The sequence below is a fragment of the Hylobates moloch genome, unplaced genomic scaffold (assembly GCF_009828535.3).
Source record: "Hylobates moloch isolate HMO894 unplaced genomic scaffold, HMol_V3 SCAFFOLD_11, whole genome shotgun sequence".
In the NCBI taxonomy this organism is placed as follows: domain Eukaryota; kingdom Metazoa; phylum Chordata; class Mammalia; order Primates; family Hylobatidae; genus Hylobates; species Hylobates moloch.
In genome coordinates, this window is record NW_026652286.1 from 688,379 (window position 1) to 700,559 (window position 12,181).

Sequence of the window (12,181 nt, forward strand, 5' to 3'; positions counted from 1 at the left end):
CTAGATGGGATCCCTACTCCATAGGGCCAGTGAGACTCAGATTCTGACAGTGGCAAAGAGCCAGAGCTGAGTCTCCTTTTTTCAAGTGCTAAATGTTTTTTGAGTTGTGGTGCTAAATATTATTAGGCACAATATTAGGTACATAATAGATTTTTGTTAAAATACTTCTTTAGCCCTATTCAAGAAAAGACGATAGCCCCATCCATGTCCTGTATCCCATGAATACAAGCCACACTAAATCTTTTCCTTTCTAGCCACACAACAGTGTTATTTCAAGAAAACAAAACAAGTCAGAGAAAGAAAAATTACCTATTACCTATTGGCACATTTCTGTTACGTCAAGTCTGGGCTTAAGCCCTGTTGGTCCTGTTAAGCTTTTTTTATTCTGTATCAAGCAGGAGTGTCTTGAGACATACATCATGTCTTTGAAATGTCAAAAGTCCCATCCTTTGCTGCCCCTGCAGTAATCTGCTTGTGGAACTCTTTAAGAACATCCAGCTGGCCAGGCCTGATGTGGATGTATGACCGGATCTTGGCGATGGCTCTTACAGCCTCCTCTGGACTCCATTTGTGCACCTGAAGTACAGGGTTGGGAAATCAGCACAGAAAGAAAGAAGCAGGTGTCAAGGTGCCCTTGACCCATGAGCAGGTGCTAAAGGACTCTGAGAATTTCATTTCTTTGGAAACTCCATTTTGGAGGCATTAAAAATCATGCCTCCTGTATTACAAATGGGAGAGTACTGTAACCACTGCAGTCAGCCAGTCTCACAACACTGTGCAGCAGGTCAGGTGGAAAGTCAAGTCTTTCTACCCTATTCTTGCTCTGCCAAATCCTAGAGAAAGAAAGTTGCACATGGGAAGCTGAGATCCTAAGTTCAAGACTGTCTCGGCCTACTTCACGTCCTCTCCAAGCTGGGCTTTTGGTTACAAGAATTTCTAGGAACGAGTATGCAATAGATGTTTTTATGCAACTTGTCACCATGGCTAGAAAAACAAGTAACTCATAATTTAAATAGGAGGGTTAACATGTCCTGAGGATACTCATTGGTTTAGAACTCAACAGAACCAAGAAAATACAGATTTCTAGCTTGCTAGTTCAATTCTCATTTGGTGCAAAATACCCTCCTGAGACCCTGCTTCCAGCAGAGTCCTTATGACCAAAATTTTAGTATTACTCAACTATATACACACTAGTCCACAGTAACACAAGGCCAGACTTAGCTATTCACATGACTTAGAAGATGCTCTGTGGGAGCCAGGCATTTTGTAACTTGTAACCTAAGTTACAAAATGATGATGGACTACAGGGTATTTGTTTCTCCTAAATATTTTTAAAGCATCCCACCTGCCAATCATGACAAATTAATAGGCAGAATCTGTTCGGAGCCTGTTTCCAGAAACTAATATCCAGAACTTTATTCTGAAATACTTGAAGAAACTTGAGTACTATAAAGCTGAAAATGATCAGCACTATTATCTATGGTATTGTTTGCTGACATGGTATTAGAACAAGTGTCTAGCCTTTTGCTGGGGTTGAATAGCTTTTGCAACTCCATTTTTAGAGTGTCTGCTGTAGGCCAGCACTTGATGTAATTTCTTATTTAAACTTCATAATACATTTAGTTTGAGAAAACAGGATAAGGCAGAAGTCACTTTTGCTGATCCTTGCTGGCAGGCAGCAGAGCCCCAGGTTACCCTGTCACAAGGCTCAGGTGCTTTCCATCATACCAAACTACCTCCCAACAGCCTGAAATCAAGCACACAGCTCCTTCCAACAAGGCCCACCAGTAGACCATGCTATTGAAGTTCTGGAAATCTGCTATAAATGGGACCAGAAAGACTTTTTTTTTTTTTTTTTTTTTTTTGAGACAGAGTTTCACTCTGTTGGCTATGCTGCAGTGCAGTGGCACAAATCATGGCTCACTGCAGCCTCTACCTACTGGGCTCAGGTGATCCTCCCATCTCAGCCTCCCAAGTAGCTGGGACTACAGGTGCACACCACCACATTGAGCTAACTTTTTGTATTTTTTGTAGAGACGGTTTCACCATGTTGCCCAGGCTGGTCTCAAACTCCTGGGCTCAAGCCATCCTCCCACCTCAAGCCTCCCAACGTGCTGGGATTATAAGCGTGTACCACGATGCCAAGCCCAGAAAGAACTTTTGTACCTGAATCAAGTATGCTGCCACCATAGTGGCACTCCTGGAGCGCCCAGCCTTACAATGCACGTAGACACACTGGCCCAGCGACTGGTACTTGAGAGCAAATTGGACTCCCTTCTGGAGGTTGTCCAAGGTGGGGATCCCAGTCATGTCTACTGTGCTGAGCCGCAGCTGCTCGACTCCTAGTCTCTTCCACTCCTGGAACCAGGTCCACCAGTATGAAAAAGAGAATGAAAAAGACCTAATGTGGGTGGGATGATAAGGGGCTCCCAAGAGGCAGCAAAGCAACAAGCAAGTTTCAGGGTTTACTACAATGGGAATACACTGTTGCCTGTTTTCTAAAATAGAAACTTCTTACAGAAATGCTTTTTTTCCCGTTCCAGGTGAGGACAGAAATGTCTTTAAAATGGCTGGCCTACCTGGTTGGTTTTTCATCAAACAGCTATGCTGCTGAGTTAGAATTTTGTCCAAGATTTAAAGTGTTCCTTTTTTTTTTTTTTTTTTAAGACAGAGTCTCGCTCTGTTGCCCAGGCTGTAGTACAGTGGCGTGATCTCAACTCACTGCAACCTCCACCTCCCAGTTTCAAGCGATTCTCCTGCCTCAGCCTCCCAAGTAGCTGGGACTACAGGCATGCACCACCAAGCCTGGCTAATTTTTGTATTTTTAGTAGAGACGGGGTTTCATCATATTGGCCAGGCTGGTCTCGAACTCCTGACCTCAGGTCATCTACCCGCCTCAGCCTCCCAAAGTGCTGGGATTGCAGGTGTGAGCCACCACACCAGCAGGTAAAGTGTTCTTAAACTACCCTTTGGGTACTTGAATATTTAGCTGCAAGATATTAGCTATATACATTTTAGCTGCAAAAAATTCAGCTGCAAACATCTTAACATTTTATTTTGGCCAGGCATGGTGGCTCACGCCTGTAATCCCAACAGTTTGCAAGGCCAAGGCGGGCAGATCACCTAAGGTCAGGAGTTCGAGACCAGCCTGGCTAACATGGTGAAACCCTGTCTCTACTAAAAATACAAAAATTAGCCATGTGTGGTGGCGGATGCCTGTAATCCCAGCTACTAGGGAGGCTGAGGCAGGAGAATTGTTTAACCCAGGAGGGAGAGGTTGCAGTGAGCAGAGATCACACCATTGTACTCCAGCCTGGGAGACAAGAGCAAAACAACATCTCAAAAATATATATTTTTTTTATTTTAGAGACACGATCTTGCTATGTCGCCCAGGTCAGAGAGCAGTGGTATGCAATCATGGCTCCCTGCAGCCTCAAACTCCTAAGCTCAAGCAGTCCTCCCACCTCAGTCTCAGTCTCCCCAGTAGCTGTGACTACAGCTGCACGCCACTGTGCCTGGCTAATTGTGTTATTTCTTGTGTGTGGAGATGGGGGTCTCGCTATGTTGCCCAGGCTGGTCTCAATCTCCTAGCCTCAAGCCATCCTCCTGTCTCAGCCTCCCAAAATGCTGGGATTACAGGCATGAGCCACTAGGCCCAGCCAGTGTAACTTTTTTTCACATAACTTTGGCACCTGTGTAGTGATTCAGCTGCAGATTTGGGGTACAATATTTTGCCAAGGCTTTCTATTTCTCTGTCCATAAGTCTCTTTTTTACCATTGTTTTTTGAGGGAACACATGGTAGAAAATAGGGTTATCACTTTAAAATTAAAACAATGGGCTGGGCACGGTGGCTCATGCCTGTAATCCCAGCACTTTGGGAGGCCAAGGTGGGCGGATCACGAGGTCAGGAGATTTAGACCATCCTGGCTAACACGGTGAAACCCCGTCTCTACTAAAAATACAAAAAAATTAGCCGGGCGTGGTGGCGGGCGCCTGTAGTCCCAGCTACTCGGGAAGCTGAGGAAGGAGAATGGCATGAACCCAGGAGGCGGAGCTTGCAGTGAGCCGAGATCACACCACTGCACTCCAGCCTGGGCGACAGAGCAAGGCTCTGTCTCAAAAACAAAAACAAAAACAAAAATAAAACAATGCACTGACTTCATTAGTGCAATGTTATCACTTACAAAGAAGAAATAGGTGGCCAGGTGCAGTGGCTCACGCCTGTAATCCTAGATTTTGAGAGGCTGAGGAGGGCAGATCACCTGAGGTCAGGAGTTCGAGACGACTCTGGCCAACATGGCGAAACCCTATCTCCATAAAAAATACAAAAATTAGCCAGGCATGGTGGCGGGCACCTGTAATTCCAGCTACTCGGGAGGCTGAGGCAGGACAATCACTTGAACTAGGAGGCAGAGGTTGCAGTGAGCTGAGATTGCACCACTGCACTCTAGCCTGGGCAATGGAGTGAGACTCTGTCTCAAAAAAAAAAAAAAAAAAAGAAAGAAATAGGAGAAATAAGGTCTCCGGCAATTGGGCAAACTTTATGCTTTAAGGCTTCAGATATGCTCCAGCTACTCGTTATTAACCTCTAAATAATGAGTATCAGAGACTTTATGGTTCTAAATGAAGATCAGTAATTCTTTTTTTTGAGACGGAGACTCACTCTGTCACCCAGGCTGGCGTGCAGTGATGCAATCTCGGCTCACTGCAACTTCTGCCTCCCAGGTTCAAGCGATTCTCCTGCCTCAGCCTCCCAAGTAGCTGGGATTACAGGCGCCTGCCACCACACCCGGCTAATTTTTTTGTGTGATTTTAGTACAGACGGGGTTTCACCTTTTTGGCCAGGCTGATCTCAAACTCCTGACCTCAGGTGATCCACCCACCTCAGCCTCCCAAAGTGCTGGGATTACAGGCGTGAGAGCCACCACGCCCGGCCAAGTCACAAATATTTTCAAGGTTTCAAAAAATCCTCAGGTTGAAATAATAGTATCTTCATCATGCTGTATCAGTAAAACAAATGAGAAAGATAATTGTTTAGTGCTATTAGATGCCAAACGCTATAAAGATAGGGCAACATTTAAAAAAAAATCAAATAGCTCAGATTGTAGATAACATCTTCCAATAACCATTGTGGAGCCGGGCGCGGTGGCTCAAGCCTGTAATCCCAGCACTTTGGGAGGCTGAGGCGGGCGGATCACGAGGTCAGGAGATCGAGACCATCCTGGCTAACACGGTGAAACCCCGTCTCTACTAAAAACACAAAAAATTAGCCGGGCGTGTTGGCGGGCGCCTGTATTCCCAGCTACTCGGGAGGCTGAGGCAGGAGAATGGCGTGAACCCAGGAGGTGGAGGTTGCGGTGAGCCGAGATCGCGCCACTGCACTCCAGCCTGGGGGACAGAGAAAGACTCCGTCTCAAAAAAAAAAAAAAAAACCATTGTGGAAGATTCCACAAACAGGCCAGTCACATTTAATGAAAGTTATGTTTTAGGCCTAAACTTTGTTATGATAGAACTTTCGAGTTCCACCATGATTTCTAATATATGACTAAAAATTCCCCCAAATCAGAGCCAAATGAACTCTACAGTTTTCAATGGATAGTTTTATGAAATATTTGGGGAGGGGAGCGTGTTAAGGGGGTGCTTTTTTTTTTTATATTAGAAATCATGGTGGAAGGGGTAGTTTCTCTTCTCCCCAAGGTTGGGGCTAAGGCGTAACTTTCATTAAATGTGACTGGCCTGTTTGTGGAATCTTCCACAATGGTTTTTTTTTTTTTTTTTGAGACGGAGTCTCGCTCTGTCCCCCAGGCTGGAGTGCAGTGGCGCAATCTCGGCTCACTGCAAGCTCCGCCTCCCGGGTTCACGCCATTCTCCTGCCTCAGCCTCTCCCAGTAGCTGGGACTACAGGCGCCCGCCACCACGCCCGGCTAATTTTTTGCATTTTTAGTAGAGACGGGGTTTCACTGTGGTCTCGATCTCCTGACCTCGTGATCCGCCCGCCTCGGCTTCCCAAAGTGCTGGGATTACAAGCGTGAGCCACCGCGCCCGGCCAAGGGGGTGCTTTTCGTCTTATAGTTGGCAGGGCCTTCATCTGGAATCCCTAACACTGGGAATGCTGACCCATACTCAGAGCTCAAAGTGTAGAAAGAATGAATGAAATCAGGAAGGCATAGGAAAGTTGCCTTTCAATTTTAGTTTCTGATTTTGGTTACCGAAATAAGAATACATTACATTTGTTCACAAAGGAGAAATCAGGCTTTGTCAACTTGCATTTTTTTTTTTTTTTTGAGACATCGTTTCACTCCTGTCGCCCAAGGCTGGGCTGGAATGCAATGGCGCCATGTGGGCTCACTGCAACCTCCACCTCCCGGGCTAAAGTGATTCTCCTGCCTTAGCCTCCCAAGTAGCTGGGAGTACAGGCGCACGCCACCACTCCCGGCTACTTTTTGTATTTCTGTAGGGACGGGAGCCTCGCCATGTTGCCCAGGCTGCTCAGGAACTCCTGGGCTCAAGTGATCTGCCCGCCTCCTCCTCCCGCCTCCCAAAGTGCTGGGATTACAGGCGTGAGTCACCGCGCCCGGCCCAACTTGAACTTTTAAATAAACGCCTTTCACAGCTTCTAGCCTACCTCCAGGTGCCGTTTAGAGGCACAGACCGGAGGCAAAGCAGCTTGAGACACCTGGCTCTGGGGCATGGTGACCTCCCCCACCCTTCTCTAGCCGTCCCGGGCCCAGGGCGGTGGGCGAGGGGAGCGGACCCCCGAGCCTGCCCCTCAGCCGGGTCCCTCACCTGTGAAGAGTTGCACAGGAACCTCGTCTCGTACTCCTCGTTCATGGTGATCACCCCGCGCACGTTCTCGTCCTGTACCAGCTGCCGAGGCAAAGAGGTGGTTCAGCAGAGACGGTGGAGACCCCAGCGGCCCGACAGGGACGGAGCGGCGGGGACGGGGCAGGGGCCCGGGCTCCCCGGCCCGGCTCACCTGGCGCGTCAAGCTCCGCAACGGCAGCGCGCCCAGCAGCACGGTGGGGTCGATGCGGTGGTACCAGTCCCGGTGCGCCCGACCCGGCACCTTCCCGCGGAACAGGGTGTAGAGCAGCGTCGGGTAGAAGAGCACCCGCGCCAGGCCGGCCTCCAGCAGCGCGGTGGCCGCCATCCCGCCCCACCCGGCCTGGCGCAGCGGCGACCCGTCGGCCCCCGCGCTCCCGGTCCGGACCCGCGAGAAGAGCGGGCGGGCGCCGGGGCGGGGCTGCCAGCTGCACGAGGCCTCTCGTGGGCTGGAGCCCCCGGGGGGGACCGCGGGGTTCTGGAGGAGGGCCCGGCGGCCTCGGGGGAGGGACCGAGGACTCCAGGGCGGGAAACTGGGACCTCGGCCAAGGGAGAGCGCGTCGCAGGCCGGACAAGTGTGAGCCCCGTAGCGTGGGAAACTGAGGCCTCCGCCTGTGGCCGATGACCTCCCTCCTCCGAGGGGGTGTGACCCCTGGGGTGAGGAGGGCAGGAAGGACCCCTGCGTGTGGAACTGTGACTCCGGCCGAGGGAGGAGGGGACACTCCCCCCAACCCTCGACCAGAGGAAGGGGGCAGTGATCCCAGGTGCGGGTGTGACCCCGCCAAAGGGAACACAAGACAAGGAAGAGGCTGTGTGGCGGGGTAGCCCTGAAGAGGAGAGTGGAAGGGCTTAGCGCTTTCAAACAGGGGAGCTACCTGGGTGAGGGCCTGAACCCAGGGTGAACAGGGGACCTGGGTTGAGGTCGCCTTCCTCCTCCCCTCCCCTGTCCTAGTGCGGGGCTCCCTCCTTCATCTGACCAAACAGCAATGTTTACATAGCAGGAAAAAATAGGAAAATACACATTATATTAATATATCCTTATGAAAAGCTCAAATATAAAACCTGCAAACTACAAAAAGGTAAGAAGAATGGTTGTAATGCCAGCTATTTACTTTTTGTTTGTTTGTTTGTTTGTTTTGAGACGGAGTCTCACTCTGTGGCCCAGGCTAGAGTGCAATGGCGTGATCTCAGCTCACTGCCACCTCTGCCTCCCAGGTTCAAGCAGTTGTCCTGCCTCAGCCTCCCGAGTAGCTGCCACCACACCCAGCTAAGTTTTGTATTTTTAGTAGAGACAGGGTTTCACCATGTTGGCCAGACTGGTCTCAAACTCCTGACCCCGGGAGATCCGTCCCCCTCGGCCTTCCAAAGTGCCAGAATTACAGGCATGAGCCACCGTGCCCGGCCCATCTGGTGGTTTTAAAAGATTCGTTTTCTTTTTTTTTATATTTTGTTTTTGAGACGGAGTCTCCTTCTATTGACTAGGCTGAAGCGTAGTGGTGCCATCTCGGCTCATTGCAACCTCCACATCCCGGGTTCAAGCAGTTCTCCTGCCTCATCCTCCCCAGTAGCTGGGACTACAGGTGCCCACCACCACGCCTGGCTAATTTTGTGTGTGTTTTTAGTAGAGACGGGGTTTCACCATGTTGCCCAGGCTGCTCTCGAACTCCTGACCTCAGGTGATCCACCCGCCTTGGTCTCCCAAAGTGCTGGGATTACAGGCGTGAGCCACCGCACCCAGCCTAATTTTAGAATATTTTCATTGCCCTCAAAATAAGCCCCTTATCCATTAGCAGAGACTCACTATTTTCTCCCCATCATCCTCCAGCCTTAGGCAAACACTAACGACTTTCTGACTCTATAGATTTACACGTTTAGCATGTTGAGGGTGTTTCTTCTTTTTACTTTTCTTCTTCTTCTTCTTCTTCTTCTTTTTTTCTAGGAAACAGGGTCTCACTGTCACCCAGGCTAGAGTGCAGTGGCAGCGTGATCATGACTCACTGTAGCCTCAACCTTTTGGGTTACAAGCAATCCTCCTGCCTCAGCCTCCCAAGGAGTTGAGACTACAGACGTGTACCATGATGCCTGGCTAATTTTTTATTATTTGTAGCAATGGGGTCTCACTATGTTGCCCAAACTGATCTCGGGACTGGGCACGGTGGCTCACGCCTGTAATCCCAGCACTTTGGGAGGCAGAGGCAGGCGGATCACCTGAGGTCAGGAGTTTGAGACCAGCCTGGCCAACATAGTGAAACCCTGTCTCTACTAAAAAAATACAAAAATTAGCCAGGTATAATAGTGGGCGCCTGTAATCCCAGCTACTCAGGAGGCTGAGGCAGGAGAATAACTTGAACCCGGGAGGCAGAGGTTGTGATAAGCCGAGATTGCGCCACTGCACTTCAGCCTGGGTGACAGAGTGAGACTCCATATCAAAAAACAAAAAAACAAAAACTGATCTCGAACTCCTGGGCTCAAACGATCCTCCTGATTTGGCCTCCCAAAGTACTGGGATTACAGGTCTGAACCACTGCGTCCAGCCAAGGGTATTTCAAATAAATGGAGTCATACAATATGTGTTCTTTGTATCTGGCTGCTTCTTTTTTGTTTGTTTGTTTTTGAGATAGAGTTTCACTCCTGTTGCCCAGGCTGGAGTGCAATGGTGTGATCTTAGCTCACTGCAACCTCCACCTCCTGGGCTCAAGCAATTCTCCCACCTCAGCCTCCTGAGTAGCTGGGACCACAGGTGCGTACCACCACACCTGGTGGCTAATTTTTGTATTTTTGGTAGAGACGGGCTTTCACCATATTGCCCAGGTTGGTCTCGAACTCCTGGACTCAAGCGATCTGCCTGCCTCAGCCTCTCTAAGTGCTGGCATTACAGGTGTGAGCCACCCCACCCAACTTTTTTTTTTTTGAGACGGAGTTTTGCTCTTGTTACCCAGGCTGGAGTGCAATGGCACGATCTCAGCTCACCACAACCTCCGCCTCTCAGGTTCAAGCAATTCTCCTGCCTCAGCCTCAGGTGATCCGCCCGCCTCGGCCTCCCAAAGTGCTGGGATTACAGGTGTGAGCCACTGCGCCCGGCTTTTTTTTTTTTTTTTAATAGATATCTCTTGTGTATTGATATCTGTCTCATGCTTAGAATGTTTTCAAGGTTCGTCCATGTTGTAGCAAGTATCAGGACTGTCCTTTTTATTGCCAAATAATATTTCAATGTATGGACAGACCACATGTTTTTCTCCATTTATCAGTTTATGGACATTTGAGTTGTTTCCACTTTTGGCTATTTTGAACAATGCTGCTGGGAACATTTGCATACAACTTACGGACATAGGTTTTCATTTCTCTTGTATATTTGACAAATCATGGAATTGTTAGGTCATAGGGTAGTACTATGTTTAACCTTTTGAAGAACTGTCCGTTTTCCGTAGTGGACTGCACCTTTTTGCATTCCCACCAGGAGAGTATGGAGGGTTCCAGTGTTGCCACATGGTTGCCAGCACTTATTATCTGTCTTTCATTATAGCCATTTTAGTGGGTGTGGTGTCTCTTTGTGGAATAAACTTTTTTTTTTTGAGACGGAGTCTCATTCTGTCGCCCAGGCTGGAGTGCAGTGGTGCGATCTCATCTCACTGCAAGCTCCGCCTCCCAGGTTCACACCATTCTCCTGCCTCAGCCTCCCAAGTAGCTGGGACTACAGGCGCCCGCTACCACACCTGGCTTATTTTTTGTATTTTTAGTAGAGACGGGGTTTCTCCATGTTAGCTAGGATGGTCTCGATCTCCTGACCTCGCGATCCACCTGTCTCGGCCTCCCAAAGTGCTGGGATTACAGGCCTGAGCCACCTCGCCCGGCAAAATAAACATTTTTTTTTTTTTTTTTTTGAGACAGAGTCTCACTCTGTTGCCCAGGCTAGAGTGCAGTGGCATGATCTCCACTCACTGCAAGCTCCGCCTCCCGGGTTCACGCCATTCTCCTGCCTCTGCCTCCCAAGTAGCTGGGACTACAGGCACCCGCCACCATGCCTGGCTAATTTTTTGTATTTTTAGTAGAGATGGGGTTTCAACATGTTAGCCAGGATGGTCTTGATCTCCTGACCTCGTGATCTGTCCGCCTCGGCCTCCCAAAGTGCTGGGCTTACAGGCATGAGCCACTGCACCCAGCCAGAATAAACTTTTAAATGTGGAATAGTTTAGATGCACAGAAAGGTTTTAAAAATAGTACTGAGAGTTGCCGGGCGCGGTGGCTCACGCCTGTAATCCCAGCACTTTGGGAGGCCGAGGTGGGCGGATCACTAGGTCAGGAGATCGAGACCATCCGGCTAACACGTGAAACCCCGTCTCTACTAAAAATACAAAAAATTAGCCGGGCATAGTAGCGGGCGCCTGTACTCCCAGCTACTCGGAGAGGCTGAGGCAGGAGAATGGCGTGAACCCGGGAGGCAGAGCTTGCAGTGAGCCGAGATTGCGCCACTGTGCTCCAGCCTGGGCGACAGAGCGAGACTCTGTCTCAAAAAAATAAAATAAAATAAAATAAAATAAAATAAATAAATAAAAATAGTACTGAGAGTCCATTATGCCCACCCCCCTCCAATGTTAACATTTTTTTTGGTAACAACTTTATTGAGGTATAATGCATATGCCTTGTCACCCTCCTAACTATACAATTCAGTGTTTATTAATATACTCACAAGGTTGCACAACTATCACCAATATCTAATTTTAGAGCATTTCATCATCCCAAAAAGAAATCCTATACCCATTAGCAATCACTCCCCATTCCCTCATTCCCTGACAACCACGAATCGACTTTCTGTCTCAGTGGATCTGCCTATTCCAAACATTTCATATACATGGATTCATACAACATGTGGTCTTTGTATATTCATGTACACATATTGATAAAGGTCATTATAACCATATAGATGAAATGTTTTGTTTTTTGTTTTCGAGACAGAGCCTCTGTCACCCAGGCTGGAGTGCAGTGGCACATCCTCCACTCACTACAACCTCCACCTCCTGGGTACAGGCGATTCTCATGCCTCTGGCCTTTTCTGTTCTTTTTTTTATTGAGACGGTCTCACTCCCATCTCCCAGGCTGAGAGCAGTGGTGTGATCTTGGCTCAGTGCAGCCTTGACCTCCCAGGCTCAAGTGATCCTCCCACCTCAGCCTCCCCAGTAGCTGGGATTACAGGCGTGCGCCACCATGCCCAGCTAATGTTTGTACAGATGGGGTTTTGCCATGTTGCCCAGGCTGCTCTTGAACTCCTGAGCTCTAGCAATCTGCGTGACTCAGCCTCCCAAAGTGCTGGGATTACAAGTGTGAGCCACAATGTCTGGCTTTTTTTTTTTTTTTTTTTTT

At 48.9% G+C, this 12,181-nt stretch overlaps 1 protein-coding gene across 2 annotated transcripts; it reads right to left on the reverse strand.

The window, feature by feature from the left end:
* Positions 1-241: 241 nt before the first annotated feature.
* On the reverse strand, positions 242-7,268 carry PTPMT1 (protein tyrosine phosphatase mitochondrial 1). Of its 2 annotated transcripts, XM_032165968.2 has the most exons (4): positions 6,978-7,217; positions 6,788-6,868; positions 2,167-2,358; positions 242-576 (listed from the first exon to the last, which is right to left on the reverse strand). In XM_032165968.2, exons 1-4 carry the CDS (start codon positions 7,149-7,151, stop codon positions 418-420), a joined length of 606 nt encoding a protein of 201 aa, XP_032021859.1. In that variant the 5' UTR covers positions 7,152-7,217; the 3' UTR covers positions 242-417. The 2 variants fall into 2 exon arrangements, with proteins under 2 accessions (XP_032021859.1, XP_032021860.1); XM_032165969.2 differs by lacking the exon at positions 2,167-2,358 and having other exon boundaries at positions 485-576; positions 6,788-7,268.
* Between the last annotated feature and the right edge of the window lie 4,913 nt (positions 7,269-12,181).